Below are 16,227 nucleotides of genomic sequence, written 5' to 3'. Positions count from 1 at the left end.
AGAGAGAGGGGAAGAGAGAGGGGAAGAGAGGAGAGAGAGAGAGGGGGAGAGAGAGAGAGGGGGAGGGGAGAGAGAGATGGGGAGGAGAGAGAGGGAGAGAGAGAGGGGGGTTGAGAGGAGAGAGAGCGGAAGAGAGGGGGGAGAGAGAGAGAGGGGACAGAGAGAGAGATGAGAGTGAGGTGGGAGGGAGAGAGAGAGGGGAGAGAAAGAGAGGTGGAGAGAGAGGGGAGAGGGGTATAGAGAGGCAGGGCTGCCAACCCATGCATTGAGCGTGAGAATCACGCATTTCACCAAATTCTCACGCTGATCACAAATTTCTCTCGCTCTGTTGTGAGAAATTCTGTGATCAACGAAAATTTCAAAACTCATATCAACTGCATGGGCCGCAGATGTTGAAAGCAGAAGCAGCGGTGGGGACAGATGCGGACGGGGAGCGGGGCTGGCGAGTGTTTGCCGGGTTGGTGAGTCGCTCACTGCAGCTCCGGCCATGGAGCAGCCTCAGTGCAAGAGTCGCGGGCCGTCGGAGGCGTCGGACGCGTTGCGTTGCTGCCGTGAGAGTCTCTGTGCCGAATCCGCCCAGGTGACCGGCATGGGTCAGGCTGCGGCTCGGTGCATCCTGGAGGACAACCAGTGGCTGTTGGAAGTAAGTGCCAAGCACTGGGTAGATACGGTGGAAGAAAGTGGACTTCAAATGGGGGTGGTTGGTGAAAGCATCCTGCTTGCCTGCTAGATTTTCACTTACTGTAACTGCAGGAAAAATGTTCCCGATGTTGGGGGCTTTCAGAACCATGGGTCACAGTTTAAGAATAAAGAGGGGGCCAGTTAGGACTGAGATGAGAACAAACTTTCTTCACGCAGAGAGTTGTGAATCTGTGGAATTCTCTGCCACAGAAGGCAGTGCAGGCCAATTGACACGTGTGGACCCTTTGTGTGGATAAACTTACCCCTTAAAAAGTTACCTCTTAAAAATACTTCATACAAAAAACATTGAAATCATACTTCTACAGTGCACTAAAATATAATTTGAATACATCAAATTTCAAAAAGTTCCTACCCTGGGCGGGGGGACACCCTTCTTCCACACCCTCTCCCCACTTGGTTGCTCCACTCCCTCACCGAGTTCCCCCAAGGCCAGTGATCAGTGATTGCACAGCCTTCCCCTTTCAAAAACGCTCCAATCCAATTTAAAGCATATATATTGCATTCAAGTGTAAGTTAAAAGACTCGCTACAGTATGCACCATATTGCACAATTTCAAGCTGAAAAATGCAAATGTTCCATACCAATGGGAGGGGGACTCCACTATCTTTAAGAGCCCGATCAAGCTCTCTCTTGAAAGTATCCAGAGAACTGGTCTCCACCGCCCTCTGAGGCAGAGAATTCCACAGACTCACAACTCTCTGTGTGAAAAAGTGTTTCCTCATCTCCGTCCTAAATGCCTTACTCCTTATTCTTAAACTTTAGCCCCTGGTTCTAGACTCCCAGAACATCGGGAACATGTCTCTAGCGTGTCCAAACCCTTAGTAATCTTATATGTTTCAATAAGATACCCTCTCATCCTAAATTCCAGAATATACAAGCCCAGCCGCTCCATTCTCTCAGCATATGACAGTCCTGCCATCCTGGGAATTAACCTTGTGAACCTACGCTGCACTCCCTCAATAGCAAGAAAGTTCTTCCTCAAATTAGGGGATCAAAACTGCACACAATATTCCAGGTGTGGTCTCACTAGGGTCCCGCAGAAGGACCTCTTTGCTCCTATACTTAACTCCTCTTGTTATGAAGGGCAACATGCCATTCGCTTTCTTCAATGCATGCTTACTTTCATTGACTGATGAACAAGGACCCCCAGATCCCGTTGTGCTTCCCCTTTTACCAACGACGCCATTTAGATAATAATCTAACTGGCGCCGACCTGTAGGGGGTATGGCTGCCTAGCCTGCAGCTGTCTGTTTTTAATTTCTTTTTTCTTATTTTTAGTTAGTTTAGTGTTTTGTTTTTAAGGAGTTCTAGCTTTTTATGTGTGGGGGAGGGGGGGGGGGAAGGGGGAAACTAATTTTCAGGGTCCCTACCTGGTCGGAGATGCAGCTTTTCTCCGGGCTGCACTTTCGACCCGTCCTCGCGGCCTACCAGCGGGCCTGGAGCGGTATTTCCTGAGGGGACCGCCCGGAGCATCGGCATCGGCGGCGGCTGTTGCGGAGCTGCGGGTCCGAGGAGCGAGGGGACCGCCCGGAGCCTCGGCATCGGCGGCACCGGCATCGGCGGCGGCGGCACCGGCGGCGGTGGAACTGCGGGTGTGAGGACGGCGGTGCAGCGCTGGAGCGCCATTGCGGGGCGGGCGGTGCCTTGCCTGGGTCGCCGCGCTGGAACTCCGGTGAGCTGGGACCGTCGTTAAAAACATCGTGGAGCTGCGGGCGGCTGCGCTGAAACTTTACATCGGGAGCCTGGGATCTCGCGACGAGATCGCCAGTTGAGCTCCATTCGGCGCGGCCTTGTCGGCTCCGGAAGCCACGGTCTCGAGTAGGGAGGCGGCCGTTCCAGGGTTCCCATGCCGCTGAGAGGACTCTCCCGACGCCGGAACATCATCACCCGGCGAGGACGGCCTGGAACATCGGGCCTCCGTAGAGGCAACTGTGGAGGCCTCAATAGGCCCGACTATGGGTGGACATTGGGGATGGGACTGGACTCTGTGCCTTCCCCCATAATGGGAACCATTGTGGGGGGATGTTTTTATGTTAAAGCTATTTATTATTGTTATGTTTGTATTCTTTTTTATGTGCTGCATTGGCAAAAGGAATTTCACTACATTTAGGTGTATGTGACAATAAATCAACCTTTGAACCTTTGAATCCGCCTTCGTGTTTTTGCTACCAAAGTGGGTAACCTCACATTTATCCACATTATACTGCATCTGCCATGCATCTGCCCACTCACCCAGCCTGTCGAAGTCACCCTGCATTCTCATAGCATCCTCCTCAAAGTTCACACTGCCACCCAGCTTTGATTCACCTGCAAATTTGCTATTGTTACTTTGAATCCCTTCACCTAAATCATTGATGTATATTGTAAATAGCTGCAGTCCCAGCTATTTACAATATTCAATACCCCACTAGTCACTGCCTGTCATTCTGAAAGGGACCCGTTAATCCCTACTCTTTGTTTCCATATAACCATATAACAATTACAGCACGGAAACAGGCCATCTCGACCCTTCTAGTCCGTGCCGAACACGTATTCTCCCCTAGTCCCATATACCTGCGCTCAGACCATAACCCTGCATTCCTTTCCCGTCCATATAACTATCCAATTCATTTTTAAATGATAAAAACAAACCTGCCTCCACCACCTTCACTGGAAGCTCATTCCACACAGCCACCACTCTCTGAGTAAAGAAGTTCCCCCTCATGTTACCCCTAAACTTCTGTCCCTTAATTCTCAAGTCATGTCCCCTTGTTTGAATCTTCCCTACTCTCAGTGGGAAAAGCTTATCCTGTCTGCCAACCAATTTTCTATCCATGTCAGCACTCTACCTCCAAACCATTTTTTGCCCACTAATCTCCTATGTGGGGCCTTATCAAATGCTTTCTGAAAGTCCAGGTACACTACATCCTTGTCCATTTTCCTAGTTACATCCTCAAAAAATTCCAGAAGATTAGTCAAGCATGATTTCCCCTTCGTAAATCCATGCTGACTCGGTCACAGGGAGAACGTACAAACTCCGCACAAACAGCATCCCTAGTCAGGATTGAACCCGGGTCACTGGCGCTGTGAGGCAGCAACTCTACCGCTGCGCCAGCGTGCCCTTCTGTACTTTGATCGCATTGTTAGTGTGAGTCACTGACAACATTTAAGAAATTCAAACGCCTTGACAAGCACTTGCATCCCAAGCGCAGAAGGATAGTGACTGTATGTGAAAAATGGGTTTAACACAGATGTGTGGGCACTGTTCCACATGGGAGCGGTTGGCCGAATATGTGCTCTACCTTTTTTTAAAATTATAAATACTTTTATTCAGAAAATTAAAACAAACATACAGAGTATTACCACGATCAAAGGCTGCCTATAGGGTGGTTGCACGAAAGGTCACTGGGTCATAGGGCTTGATGCACGGAGCCGCTAAATCCAACTGGAAGACATCCGTCACTTCCGGTACATGTTATGGGGCTTTTTCACGGGGCGAGTTGACGCAAGATGTCACCAGAGTGAAGTGGTCGTGGTCCAGCACGAGTCTCGCACGATATAACGGGGGGTAGATAAAGAGTTCCCACGGTACTCGGCATTTCTGTTATTTGTGCGAGTGACTTGTCCGTCTCCCGAGCTTTCGCGTTAAATCTTGAATGAACATCGTGAACTACACGTGACACAAATGATGTAACTTTTTTTTTCACACTATAAATATCCTCCCTTGGTTGAATTGGCTCATTTGGAGACATGTTTTACTGTGTATGTGGGAGACACAGATGGACTGAGCACAGTACCTCGGTCTTACTGTGTGTGGGAGAGGGGGAGAAAGAGACGTACACTCACAGAGGCAGAGTCTCTCAGCCTGTGTAAGAGGGAGGGAGAGAGAGAGAGAGGCACACACAAGGTGGATGTGAAATCTCACCTGCCTGTTTCAGTGACAGACACCCGCCGCCAGTAAATGAAGACACCCCCATCTGTCTCCCCCTCCTCTCCCTCGACTCATCCACCTTTCCCTCCCAACTCCAGTCCCGTCCCCCTGGGAAACTGAATAGAGCAACAATATAGATATAGAAACTGAAACAATATAGAAACTGAATAGAGCAACATGGCAAAAACATCTCTGACACGCTTTACCCCCTTTCTTTGAGATTTTCTGGGAGCCATCTCTGCAAGTGTTCCTGTTAAAAAGATTATCCAACAATGACAATTAGGTGGGACGTCCTCGAAGGACACATGTTCCCTTGTCGATATTGAGACCACCTTTTTTACTCACCTTCTGTCCCCTCTGTCCAGCTTCCGGGTTTACCGTTCGCAGGAGTTCCCACGCGCTATATCTCTAAAATCTGAAGTTAGGTAATGTCTAAAGGAACTGCAGACGCTGGTTAATGCTGGTTAATACGCACAGAAGGACACAAAATGTTGGTGTAACTCAGCAGGTAAGTCAGATCTGGGAAGAAAAACATAAAAAGCTGGAGTAAGTCAGCGGGTCAGGCAGCATCTCTGGAGAAAAAGAATAGGTGGCGATTCGAATCGGAACCCTTCTTCAGACAGCCTAATCGGAATTGAGTCTGAAGATGTGTCTCGTCCCGAAACATCAGTTATTTTTCTCCAGAGATGCTGCTTGACTCGCTGAGTTACTCCAGCTTTTTGTGTCTGTCTTCGGTTTAAACCAGCATGTGCAGTTCACTCCTTACACGGGTCTCTGTACAACATTGATTGGTAGCGTTCCGGACCCTGCTTCGGAAAGGCATCGATCGCTAGTCGGCGAGGACTCCGACCTGTATCTCTCAAAGAAGTACATGTGAAAAATTTCTCACGGACCATAAAAATGCGTAACCTTTCAGTAAAGTCCCTTTTAAAGTCCCTTTTAAAGATTATAGTTATTTTCTTGAATCTCATTAACATAACTCATGAATAAGTTGATGTCCATATGCGGATGCAAATCTTTATTTTTATTTATTTTTTAAATTCAATCCCACAGAAGACAATTTTTACTCACCTTCTGTCCCCTCTGTCCAGCTTCCGGGTTCACCGTTCGCAGGAGTTCCCACGGTACCCGCAAGAGTTATTACGGATATCGCACTGGCCACTACGTCCATATAATGTTGCAATGCTCAACCACAAGTGTACAAGTCACTCTTGGAGAAATTCAAACTTTCTTGAATTTTCTCCCGAGTGACCAAGATACACAATTACCTGCCGTTAGCGCTACGGTGGTCCACGAATGCCGTACTGTTATTGCACGAGGTTCCCACGATGTTAAACTCTGGTTAATTCTTGCGTCAAGTCGCCCCGTGAAAAGGCCGCTTTATTAATGCTAGAAACGCGTACTTTCCAACCTGTTAAAAACCGCCAAAATGTTGAATTTTTGCGCTGAAATAAATTGTGGGAGTCGGGGTAAGTGTGAGAGACATGTACCCAACTTTAGAATTCCAAACGTGAAACGAAATGAAGGTATAGAGAAGCGAGAACTGAAGGGACTACAGCAGCTAAAGTGCTTGGTAAACATTGAAAATATTGGGAATTATCGCGTTTGCTCACTGCATTTCATCAAGGAAGGCATTATTTGTGTTTTTTCTTGATTCCTTTGGTATCTAAAAATTCTCAGAAGTGATAAATCTGGCCGTAAATGTTTCTTCAGATGCGTTTTCATTTTGTATGTAAAAACCCACCAGAACCATGGGCGATTTAAAAAAATTACAGCCAGATTTATCACTTCTGAAACTTTTTAGATGACAAAGGAATCAAGAAAAAACACAAATAATGCCTTACTGTTGATGAAATGCAGTGAGCAAACGGCCAAACGGCCAAGCACTCTGGCTCTCCCTTCAGCTCTCGTTTTTATCTACCGTCATTTCTCCTCACTTTTGGAATTCTGAAGTATGTTAAATGTCTCACACGCTTATCCAGATTTCCATAATTATTTACAGCGCAAAAAATTGACCATTTCAGCGGGTTTTAACGGGCCCGCTACGCTGGAAACAATGGTAAGTGCCTACCTGCAGTTCATCGCGTGTACTCCATTTGGAGTAGCGTAGCAACCGTACGGGTCATGGATCGTGACCCGACTGCCGTGAAACCTCCCTATATTGACAGTTTACAAACAAACGGTCATCAGATGAATATATCGCCAACTTTATCAACAATGCACTCGACCTCCCGTGTCTACCTTGGCAGCCGGTCAGCGACTGAGGGGGAGAAGGAGGAGGAGAGGGGAGGGGACAGAGTGATGTGAGGGGGAGGGAGGAGGGGAGAGTGATGGAAGGGGGAGGGAGGAGGGGAGAGTGATGGAAGGGGGAGGGAGGAGGGGAGAGTGATGGAAGGGGGAGGGTGGAGGGGAGAGTGATGGAAGGGGGAGGGTGGAGGGAGGAGGGGAGAGTGATGGAAGGGGGAGGGAGGAGGGGAGAGTGATGGAAGGGGGAGGGAGGAGGGGAGAGTGATGGAAGGGGAGGGTGGAGGGAGGAGGGGAGAGTGATGGAAGGGGGAGGGTGGAGGGAGGAGGGGAGAGTGATGGAAGGGGGAGGGAGGAGGGGAGAGGGATGGAAGGGGAGGGTGGAGGGAGGAGGGGAGAGTGATGGGAGGGGGAGGGTGGAGGGAGGAGGGGAGAGTGATGGAAGGGGGAGGGTGGAGGGAGGAGGGGAGAGTGATGGAAGGGGGAGGGAGGAGGGGAGAGTGATGGAAGGGGGAGGGGGAGTCGCCGTGCCTGAGGGGGGCGCTGCGGGGGGAGGACCGTCCTTCTCCTCCCCCTCTCCACGCCTGAGGGGGCGCTGCGGCCGGAGGACCCGCACTCCTCGTCTGAAGAAGGGTCTCGACCCGAAACGCCGCCCATCCCTTCTCTCCAGCGATGCTGCCCAAAGATTCTCTGCTATAAGATCTTTGATGCTGCCTGTCCCGCTCACTTACTCCAGCATTTTGCTTCCACCTTCGATTTTACCAGCATCTGCAGTTCATTCTTAAGCCATTCTCCTCCTTGTGCTCCTGGTCCTCCTTCCTCTCCCCACGTGAGGGGGCGCTGCGGCCGGAGGACCGTCACACCCCGATCCTTCAGGCAGGCGGGCGGTGGGAGGACCGGCGCTGTCGGCGTTGCTGGGCTGGGCCGGGTCAGGCAGGGTGTGGAGCAGCGGTGGGAGGACCGGGCTGGGCTGGGTCGGGCAGGGTGTGGAGCAGCGGTGGGAGGACTGGGCTGGGCTGGGTCGGGCAGGGTGTGGAGCAGCGGTGGGAGGACCGGCGCTGTCGGCGTTGCTGGGCTGGGCTGGGCCGGGTCGGGCAGGGTGTGGAGCAGCGGTGGGAGGACCGGCGCTGTCGGCGTTGCTGGGCTGGGCCGGGTCAGGCAGGCAGGCAGGGAGCGGCAGCGGCGGGTGATCCGGACTCCATGGCCGGTGGCGGCGGCGGCTGGTGCAGGCTCGGCGCTCTGCTCAACCTCAGTGTCCGTGTCCGGGCCGGCGCTCACTCGGTGTCGGGCCGCCCGTGGCCGCGATCCCCCTCAGCCCCGACATCCACATCCACATCCACATCCACACCGCTGCTGCTGCTACTGCCGCCGTGGGAAGGCCGCGGGTGGAGGCCGGCGGCGGCAACACGGAGGTGGATCTCACAGGTGAGGACGGGGCGAGAGAGGGGGTAGAGAGAGAGAGAGGGACGAGAGAGGGGTAGTGGGTGGGAGAGAGAGAGGGGGAAGGAGAGAGGGGGGGGGAGGGAGAGAGTGGGGGGAAGGGGGAGAGGTAGAGAGGGGAGGGAGAGTAACTTGGAGAGGGAGCAAGTGAGATAGGAGGGGGGAGAGAGGGACGGGGAGGAAAGGTGAGAGAGGGAGGAGGGGGAGAGGCAGAGGGGGGGAAGGGAGAAGGGGGGGGGGAGAGGGAGCGGGGTAACGAGGGTGGGAGGAGAGTTGGGGTTCCCCCAGGACTGGGGGCTTCACATGGCTAGAGGGTGGACGTTTGGGCGATCAAGGTGTGCATGGCCTCTTGTGTGGGGGTTTCCTGTGGGAGGTGGAGGGAGGGAAGATGAAGATCCCAGGGATGAGGGTCGCGGTGAGGGGGCAGAGGCAGGAATGGAAGGTCCCTGAGGTGGGAAGGGGATGGGAGATGTTGGTGGGGGAATGGTCCCCCTAGGGTGGGGAATGGAAGGTGGGGGTGAGGGGTGTTGCAGAGCTCTGGTGTGGGGGGGGGGGGGGGTGGGGGGGAAGTGCCACATCACCTTCGGACCATTTCCCCCTACCAGCATAAATAATTTGACCCGGTGTACTCCAGGGCTCCAGCCTCTCACTAGCACAGGTATAGGTCCTACTTGTCCATGCCCCATCTACAATAGTGCCACCTGCCTGTGTTTGACCCATATCCATCTAAACCTGTCCTATCCACATACCTGTTCAAATGTCTTTTAAAGCCTGGATTTCCCCTCACTAAATCTGGAGTTGTAGCAAAGATCATAGAGGAGCTATGATCTTTGGTTGTAGGGTCTTACAGCGTACAACATACCCTTCAGCCTAACTTGCCCACCTAACCAATTGACATGCCCCATCTGCACGAGTCCCAGCTGCCTGCATCTGGCTTATATCCCTGTAAACATGTCATATACATATATATACATATATATATATATATATATCTGTCTTAATTGTTTCTTAAACATTGTGATAGTACCTGGCTTAACTACCTCCTCCGGCAGCTCGTTCCATACACCGGGTGAAAAAGTTACCCCTTGGATTCCTATTAAATCTTTCCCCCCCCTCACCTTAAACCTATGTCCTCATGTTCTTGATTGCTCTACGCTGAGCATGAGACTCTACGCATCTCCCGGATCTATGCATCTACCCAATCTAATGGGGCCTCACCAACGTTTTATATAACTGCACCATGTCCCCTCATCTATACTCGATGCTCTGATTGATAAAGGCCAATGTGCCAAAAGCCTTTTTGACCACCCTATCTGCCTGTGATGCCACTTTCAACAAACTATGAACCTGTATTCTTAGATCCCTCTGCTCGACAACACTCCCCAGAGCCCTCCTGTTTAATGTGTACGTTCTGCCCATGTTTGTGCTCCCAAAATGCAACACCGCACATTTCCCATTGCTGTTTGTCATTGTTTATACCAATGAGATGGGAACGTACAAGGTGTGGTTAGCAAGTTTGCAGACGACACAAAAGTCGGTGGCTTTGGAGATGGTGAAGATGGTTGTCAAGAATTGCAGCAGGATTTTGATCGATTGCCCAGGTGGGCGGAGGAATGGTTGATGGAACTTAATACAGAGAAATGTGAGGTGTTGCATTTTGGGACGTCTAACATGGGCAGGACTACACAGTTAATGGTAGGCCTTTGGGGAGCAGAAGGATCTAGGAGTGCATGTACATAGTTCCTTCAAAATGGCGTCAAAGGTGATAGCGTGGTCAAAAGGCTTTCACCGGCCAGAGTGGCCGGGCGGCCATAGTGGCGCTGCAGTAGACCCGGGTTGGATCCTGACCACGGGTGGTGTCTGTACGGAGTTTGTACATTTTTCCCGTGCCTGCACAAGGTAGTTGAGACAGGGACTCTCCCAAGATTTAAGAAGCAGTTCGACAGGTACATGGATAGGACAGGTTTGGAGGCATAAGGACCCAATGCGGGCAAGTGGGACTAGTGTAGCTGGGACATGTTGGCCGGTGTGGGCAGGTTGGGCCGAATGGCCTGTTTCCACACTGTATGACTGGCTTCGGTTACCTCCCACACTCCAAAGATGTAGAGATATATAGGTTAATTACACATATGTATGTGTAAAAATTATCCCTAATGTGTGTAGGATAGTGTTAATGTGCAGGGATCGTTGGTCGGTACAGACCCGGTGGGCCGAATGGCCTGTTTCCGGTTTGTATCTCTAAACTAAAAAACAGAGTATTGAGTATAGATGTTGGGTGGTCATGTTGCAGTTGTGTTAGACATTGGTGAGACCACATATTGGTCACCATGTGAAAGGAAAGATGTTGTCACGGGTCTGAGCTAGAGGGAGAGGTTGAGCAGGCTGGGACTCTATTCCTTTGAGCGCAGGAGGATGAGGGGCGATCTAATAGAAGTGTATAAAATCATGAGTGGAATAGATTGGGTAAACGCACAGAGTTTTTTGCCCAGAGTAAGGGAATCAAGAGCCAGAAGACATAGGTTTAAGGTAAGAGGAGAAAGATTTAATAGGAACCTGAGGAGCAACTTTTTCATGCAAAGGGTGGTGGCTGTAGAACAAGCTGCTAGAGGAGGTAGTTGAGGCAGGGACTACCACAACGTTTAAGAAACATTTCGACAAGCACATGGATCGGACACAGGTTTAGGGATCTGGGCCAGTATCGCAGGTGGCACTAGTGTAGCAGGGACATGTTGGTCGGTGTGGGCAAGTTGGGCCAAAGGGCCTGTTTCCGTGCTGTATGATTTTATGACAATGACTAAACTCAGGCAGCATTTGTGGAGGGAATGGTCAGACACTGTTTCAGCTCAGGACGCTTCTTCAAACTCAGATAGACAAAAAATGCTGGAGTAACTCAGCGGGTCAGGCAGCATCTCTGGAGACCATGGACACAGATTGCTGGAGTAACTCAGCGCCTCAGGCAGCATCTCTGGAGAACATGGGAACATGTTCCAATGGAACATCCTTCTTCAAACTAAGACTTCACTGAGACTGACCGAGTCTGTAGAAGTGACCCGAAGCTATAATACTCTGAATACCGGGAGGGGCACAGGAATGCGATGGGGGGAGCGGAGGGGACATAAACTTGGGGAATTCAATGTTGATTGCGTTGGGTTGTAAACTACTTTTGAAAGATGAGATGGTGCTGCAGGATTGTTTAAGGGTGGATACCCTAACAATGCACAGTGGTGGGCCGTAGAGGGCAGTGTTTTGCTGGAGCAATGGGATCAATCACTGCTTTGTCATGCCCTCAGTGGTTGTGTGAATGACCTGGTCTCTGTTACTGACCAGCTGCAGGCCTGGGTGCTGTGATACCAAAGGGGGGGGAGGGGGGATGTCTGTGCAGCAGTCCATGCCCATATAGAGTGTTACAGTGGAGAAACGCCTTTCCGCCCAACGTATCCCAGCTACACTAGTCCCACCTGCCCGCGTTTGGTCCATGTCCGTACAAACCTGTCTAACTTGCTTAAACGTTGGGATAGTCCCAGCCCACCATACTTCCACCACCCTTTGTGTGGAAATGTTACCCCTCAGATTCCTGTTTAAACTTTTCCCCCTTAAACTTAAACCTTTGCCCTCTGACCCTCGATCCCCCTACTCTGGGCAAGAGACTCAGTGCATCTACCCAATATATTCCTCTCATGATTTTATATATATATTATATACATATATTCCTCTATGAGATCACCCCTCATCTTCCTGCGCTCCAAGGAATAGAGTCCCAGCCTGCACAACCTCTCCCTATAGCTCAGACCCTCTAGTCCTGGCAACATCCTCGTAAATCTTCTCTGTACCCTTTCCAGCTTGACAATATCTTGCCTTTAACATGGTGCCCAGAACCATGATATACCAATACATATAGTGCACATTCAGTCACAAACTAACAGGGCAACCCTCGTTATCACTGATCATTTTGTAACTGATTTTGGTTATAGTATTCCGGGCCCCCACTACACTTGCTCCACATATCACCAATCAACCTACACTCACTCACCTTATAACTGCCCTGTACATTTCCACCCTTGGGACAAAACGGTTCTGCCCTATATAGTCCTCTCATCATTTTATAAACTTCTTTCACTCCCCTCAACTTCCAGAGTAAACAATCCTAGTCTATCCAATCTCCTCTTGTATCTGAAACCCTCTAATCCAGGCAGCATTCTGGTAAACCTCCTCCAAAGCCTCCACATCTTTCCTGTAATGGGGCGACTAGAAGTTGGGATATACAGCTGTTACAAAGAACTGCAGATGCTAGTTTACCCCCTAAAAAAGTCTCAAAGTGCTGGAATAACTCAGCGAGTCAGGCAGCATCCCTAGAGAACATGGATAGGCAAAACCCTTCTTCAGACCAGGTATAATGCAGCAGATGGCAGCAACCGAAATGTCACCTATCCATGTTCTCCAGAGATGCTGCCTGACCCGCTGAGTTACTCCAGCACTCTGTGTCCATATTCTCCAGAGATGTTAAATATGCAAGGAATGGAGGGATATAGATAACATACAGGTAGAAGAGATTTGTTTTAACTTGGCATCGTGTTTAGTTTGGACATTATGGACCATGGGGCCTGTTCCTGTGCTGAACTGTTCTCTGTAATGCCACTGATGTCCTTTTGCTGAGTTGGTTCCAGAGTGTTGTTTATTATAGTCAACATTTACCGAGGAGCAGTGAAAAGTTTTTTTGTTGCATGCTATCCCGTCAGTGGAAAGACCTTACATGGTTACAATCAAACCGTCCACAGTGTGCAGATACAGGATCAAGGGGATCAAGATAAAGTCCAGTGAAGTCTGATTAAAGATAGTGCGAGGGTCTCCAATGCAGTAGCTGGGAGGTCAGGACTACTCTCTAGTTGGTGATAGGATGACCTCAGTAACTTGGCCACTTGTTTTATTCGTGTCACCCAGGATTCGCGGCAGCCGTTCCAGGTGGAAGAGTACCCGCCACTACCTGACTATGAGCCCATGCTCTTCGAGATGGAACAGAATGTGTTTGTGGTGAAAGCTCGCGGCCTGCCCTGGTCTTGCTCTGTTGACGATGTGCTGGAGTTTTTCTCGGGTAAGCAAATTCAACCTACACATGCTCTTTTTTTCTCTTCCTGACAATTGCCGTTTTCCGGGATGCGTCCCTAAAATATATCCTCATGTCAGAATTAACATAGAACAATACAGCACAGGAACAGGCCTTTTGGCCCACAATGTGCCAAAGGGATGGGCGGCACGGTGGAGCAGCGTTAGAGTTGCTGCCTCACAGTGCCAGAGACCCGAGTTCCATCCTGACTACGGGTGCTGCCTGTACAGAGTTTGTATGTTCTCTCTGTGACCGCGTGGGTTTTCTCCGGGTGCTCCAGTTTCCTCCCACACTCCAATGAAGCACAGATTTGTAGGTTAATTGGCTTTGGTAAAATTGTAAATTGTCCTTAGCGTGTAGGATGGTTCTAGTGCACGGGATGATCGCTGGTCCGTGGGGACTCGGTGGACTGAAGGGCCTGTTTGCGCACAGTATCGCTAAAGTAAAGTCTAAATTCAATCAAAGGTAGACACAAACTAGAGTAACTCAGCAGCACAGGCAACATCTCTGGAGGGACGGAATGGGCGACGTTTTTTGTGTCTATCTTCGGTTTAAACCAGCATCTGCTGTTCCTACTCGAAATTCACCCAGGCAGCTAATCGGCTGTCGTTAAAGCTCCAACTGAACGTAATCTCGTTTCATGGGCCGATCAGCATCAAATTTCCCCCCAGCAAGCCATTGTATACGGGCGAAAGCTCACCAGGCTGGTGAGTGCACGCCCTGTTCTCTCCACTAACATTCCAGACCTGTTGTGCATTTCTAGAATTTGTTTAGATATACAGTATGGAAACAGGGCCCAGGTCTTTGGGATGTGGGGGGGGAAACCCGGAGGAAGCCCGCACGGTCACAGGGAGAACATGCAAACTCCACACCGACAGCACCCGAGGTCAAGATCGATCGCGGTCTCTGGCCCGGCTCTACCCGCTGCTCCATTGTCTCGCCCAGATGCCCAATGTTCTGCCTTTAATGCATTTTGTGTGCCTACACATAGAGTCATACAGCAAGGAAACAGGCCCTTCGGCTCAAACTCATCAATGCCGGCCAAGGTCACCTATCTATACTAGTCCCACCTGCCCATGCTTAGCCCATATCCCTCAAAACCTGTTCTATCCATGAATGTCAAAATGTATTTTAAATGTTGTTATAGTACCTGCTCAACGACCTCCTCTGGCAGCTTGTTCCATACACTGTGTGAAAAGGTTGCCCCTCAGGTTCCTATTACCGTAAACCTATGTCTTCTAGTTCTTGATTCCCCTACTGGGTAAAAGAATGTGCATTCACCCTGTCTATTCCCCTCATGTTTTTATACCTCTATACAATCACCACTCAGCCTCATGTGCTCCAAATCCTAGCCTACCAAACTTTTCCCTTGAGTCCTGACAATGTCCTGGTAAATCATCTCTGCACTCTTTACCTTAAACCTACGTGCTCTTATTCTTGATTCCCCTACCCTTGACTACGAATGCTTGTCTGTAAGGAGTTTGCACAGTACCTTCTCCCCGTGACGTGTGGGTTTTGTCTGAAATCTTCGGTTTCCTCCCACGCTCCAAAGACATACAGGTTTGTAGGTTAATTGGCTTGGATTAAATGTAAAAATTGTCACGAGTGTGTGTAGGGTAGTGTTAGTTTGCGGGGATCGCTGGCAGGCGCGGACTCGGTGTGCCGAAGGACCTGTGTCCATGCCATGTCTCTAAACTAAAGTAAACTACTCTGGGAGGAAGGCTGTGTGCATTTACCTGCCCTCGCGAGTGGGTTCTGTTCTGCTGTGTGGGACTGGTGTGGATGTCTGTCGGTCTCAGGGCTGGGTCTGGTGCCGAAGGTTGGACTGCGGACGGGGTTTGGATTCACAATGCCCTGTCCCCTGTTGCAGATTGCGGAGTGGTGAACGGTGTTGGGGGCGTGCACTTCCTGTGCAACCGAGCCGGCAAGCCCAGCGGGGAAGCAATTATTGAACTGCAGTCGGCAGAGGATGTGCGGAAGGCTGTGGAGAAGCACAGGAAGTACCTCGGGCAGCGCTACATTGAAGGTAGGCTGAAACGTGATGCGGTCAATAGCCTGCTTCACTCCTTCCCCCCTTCTCACACCATGCTAGGTAAAGCCATTCCTCCTTTTCCCACTCCCGTCCAGCAGAAGGTACAGAAGCTTGAAAGCGCGCACCATCAGACTCAGGAACAGCTTCTTCCTCTCTGTTATCAGGCTTCTGAACGGTCCCTCCATAAGCTAGGGTGCTGTCTGATTCACCTCTACCCCATTGCAGACATTGGACTTTGTCTCTGGAACTGATGCGCTACAATGCTGAGAACTATATTCTGCACTTTGCTCTACCTATTGTACTTGAGTTTGACGATTCTATTTATGCATAATATTATCTGATTTGATGGGGAACCATGCAAAACATAGCTTTTCACTTCCTCGGTACACGTGACCATAATAAACCTGAACCTCCTCGCTCACAGATGCTGCTCAAGCTGCTGTTCCTCCAGGAGCTTGTTGGTGTCCCATGTTCCTCCACTAATCTTAAGGCTGCTCCATTCTTGCCTCACTGGCTCTCTGAAAAATTCCCTCCCATGGCTCTCTCACCTCTCTGTGCATTGTTCTTTTTTTCAAGTGTTCAAACAATGCATAGAACGATGAACAGTGCGGCACAGGAACAGGCCCTTTATCTCACAACATTTGTGCAGAACATGACTAAAGACTATTAGACTTTAGAGGTACAGCACGGAAATAGACCCTTTTGGCCCACCGAGTCAGCATCGACTGGTGATCACCCCGTGTACCAGCACTATCCTACACACTAGGGACAATTTACCGAAGCCAATTAGCCTACAAA

At 50.2% G+C, this 16,227-nt stretch overlaps 1 protein-coding gene across 1 annotated transcript in view; it reads left to right on the top strand.

Annotated features, from left to right (window-relative positions):
- Positions 1–7,996: 7,996 nt before the first annotated feature.
- Positions 7,997–16,227, top strand: part of LOC116972511 (G-rich sequence factor 1-like) — a 36,897-nt gene continuing 28,666 nt past the window's right edge. Inside the window, exons 1-3 of the mRNA XM_033020295.1 lie at positions 7,997–8,281; positions 13,235–13,385; positions 15,268–15,423. Of these exons, the coding sequence (XP_032876186.1) occupies positions 8,057–8,281; positions 13,235–13,385; positions 15,268–15,423 (532 nt within the window). The 5' untranslated portion in view covers positions 7,997–8,056. The remainder of the gene's footprint in view (positions 8,282–13,234; positions 13,386–15,267; positions 15,424–16,227) is intronic.

The sequence above is a fragment of the Amblyraja radiata genome, chromosome 1 (assembly GCF_010909765.2).
Source record: "Amblyraja radiata isolate CabotCenter1 chromosome 1, sAmbRad1.1.pri, whole genome shotgun sequence".
NCBI lineage: Eukaryota > Metazoa > Chordata > Chondrichthyes > Rajiformes > Rajidae > Amblyraja > Amblyraja radiata.
Note: the sequence above shows the minus strand (reverse complement) of the source record. Positions and strands in the feature narration are given on the sequence as shown.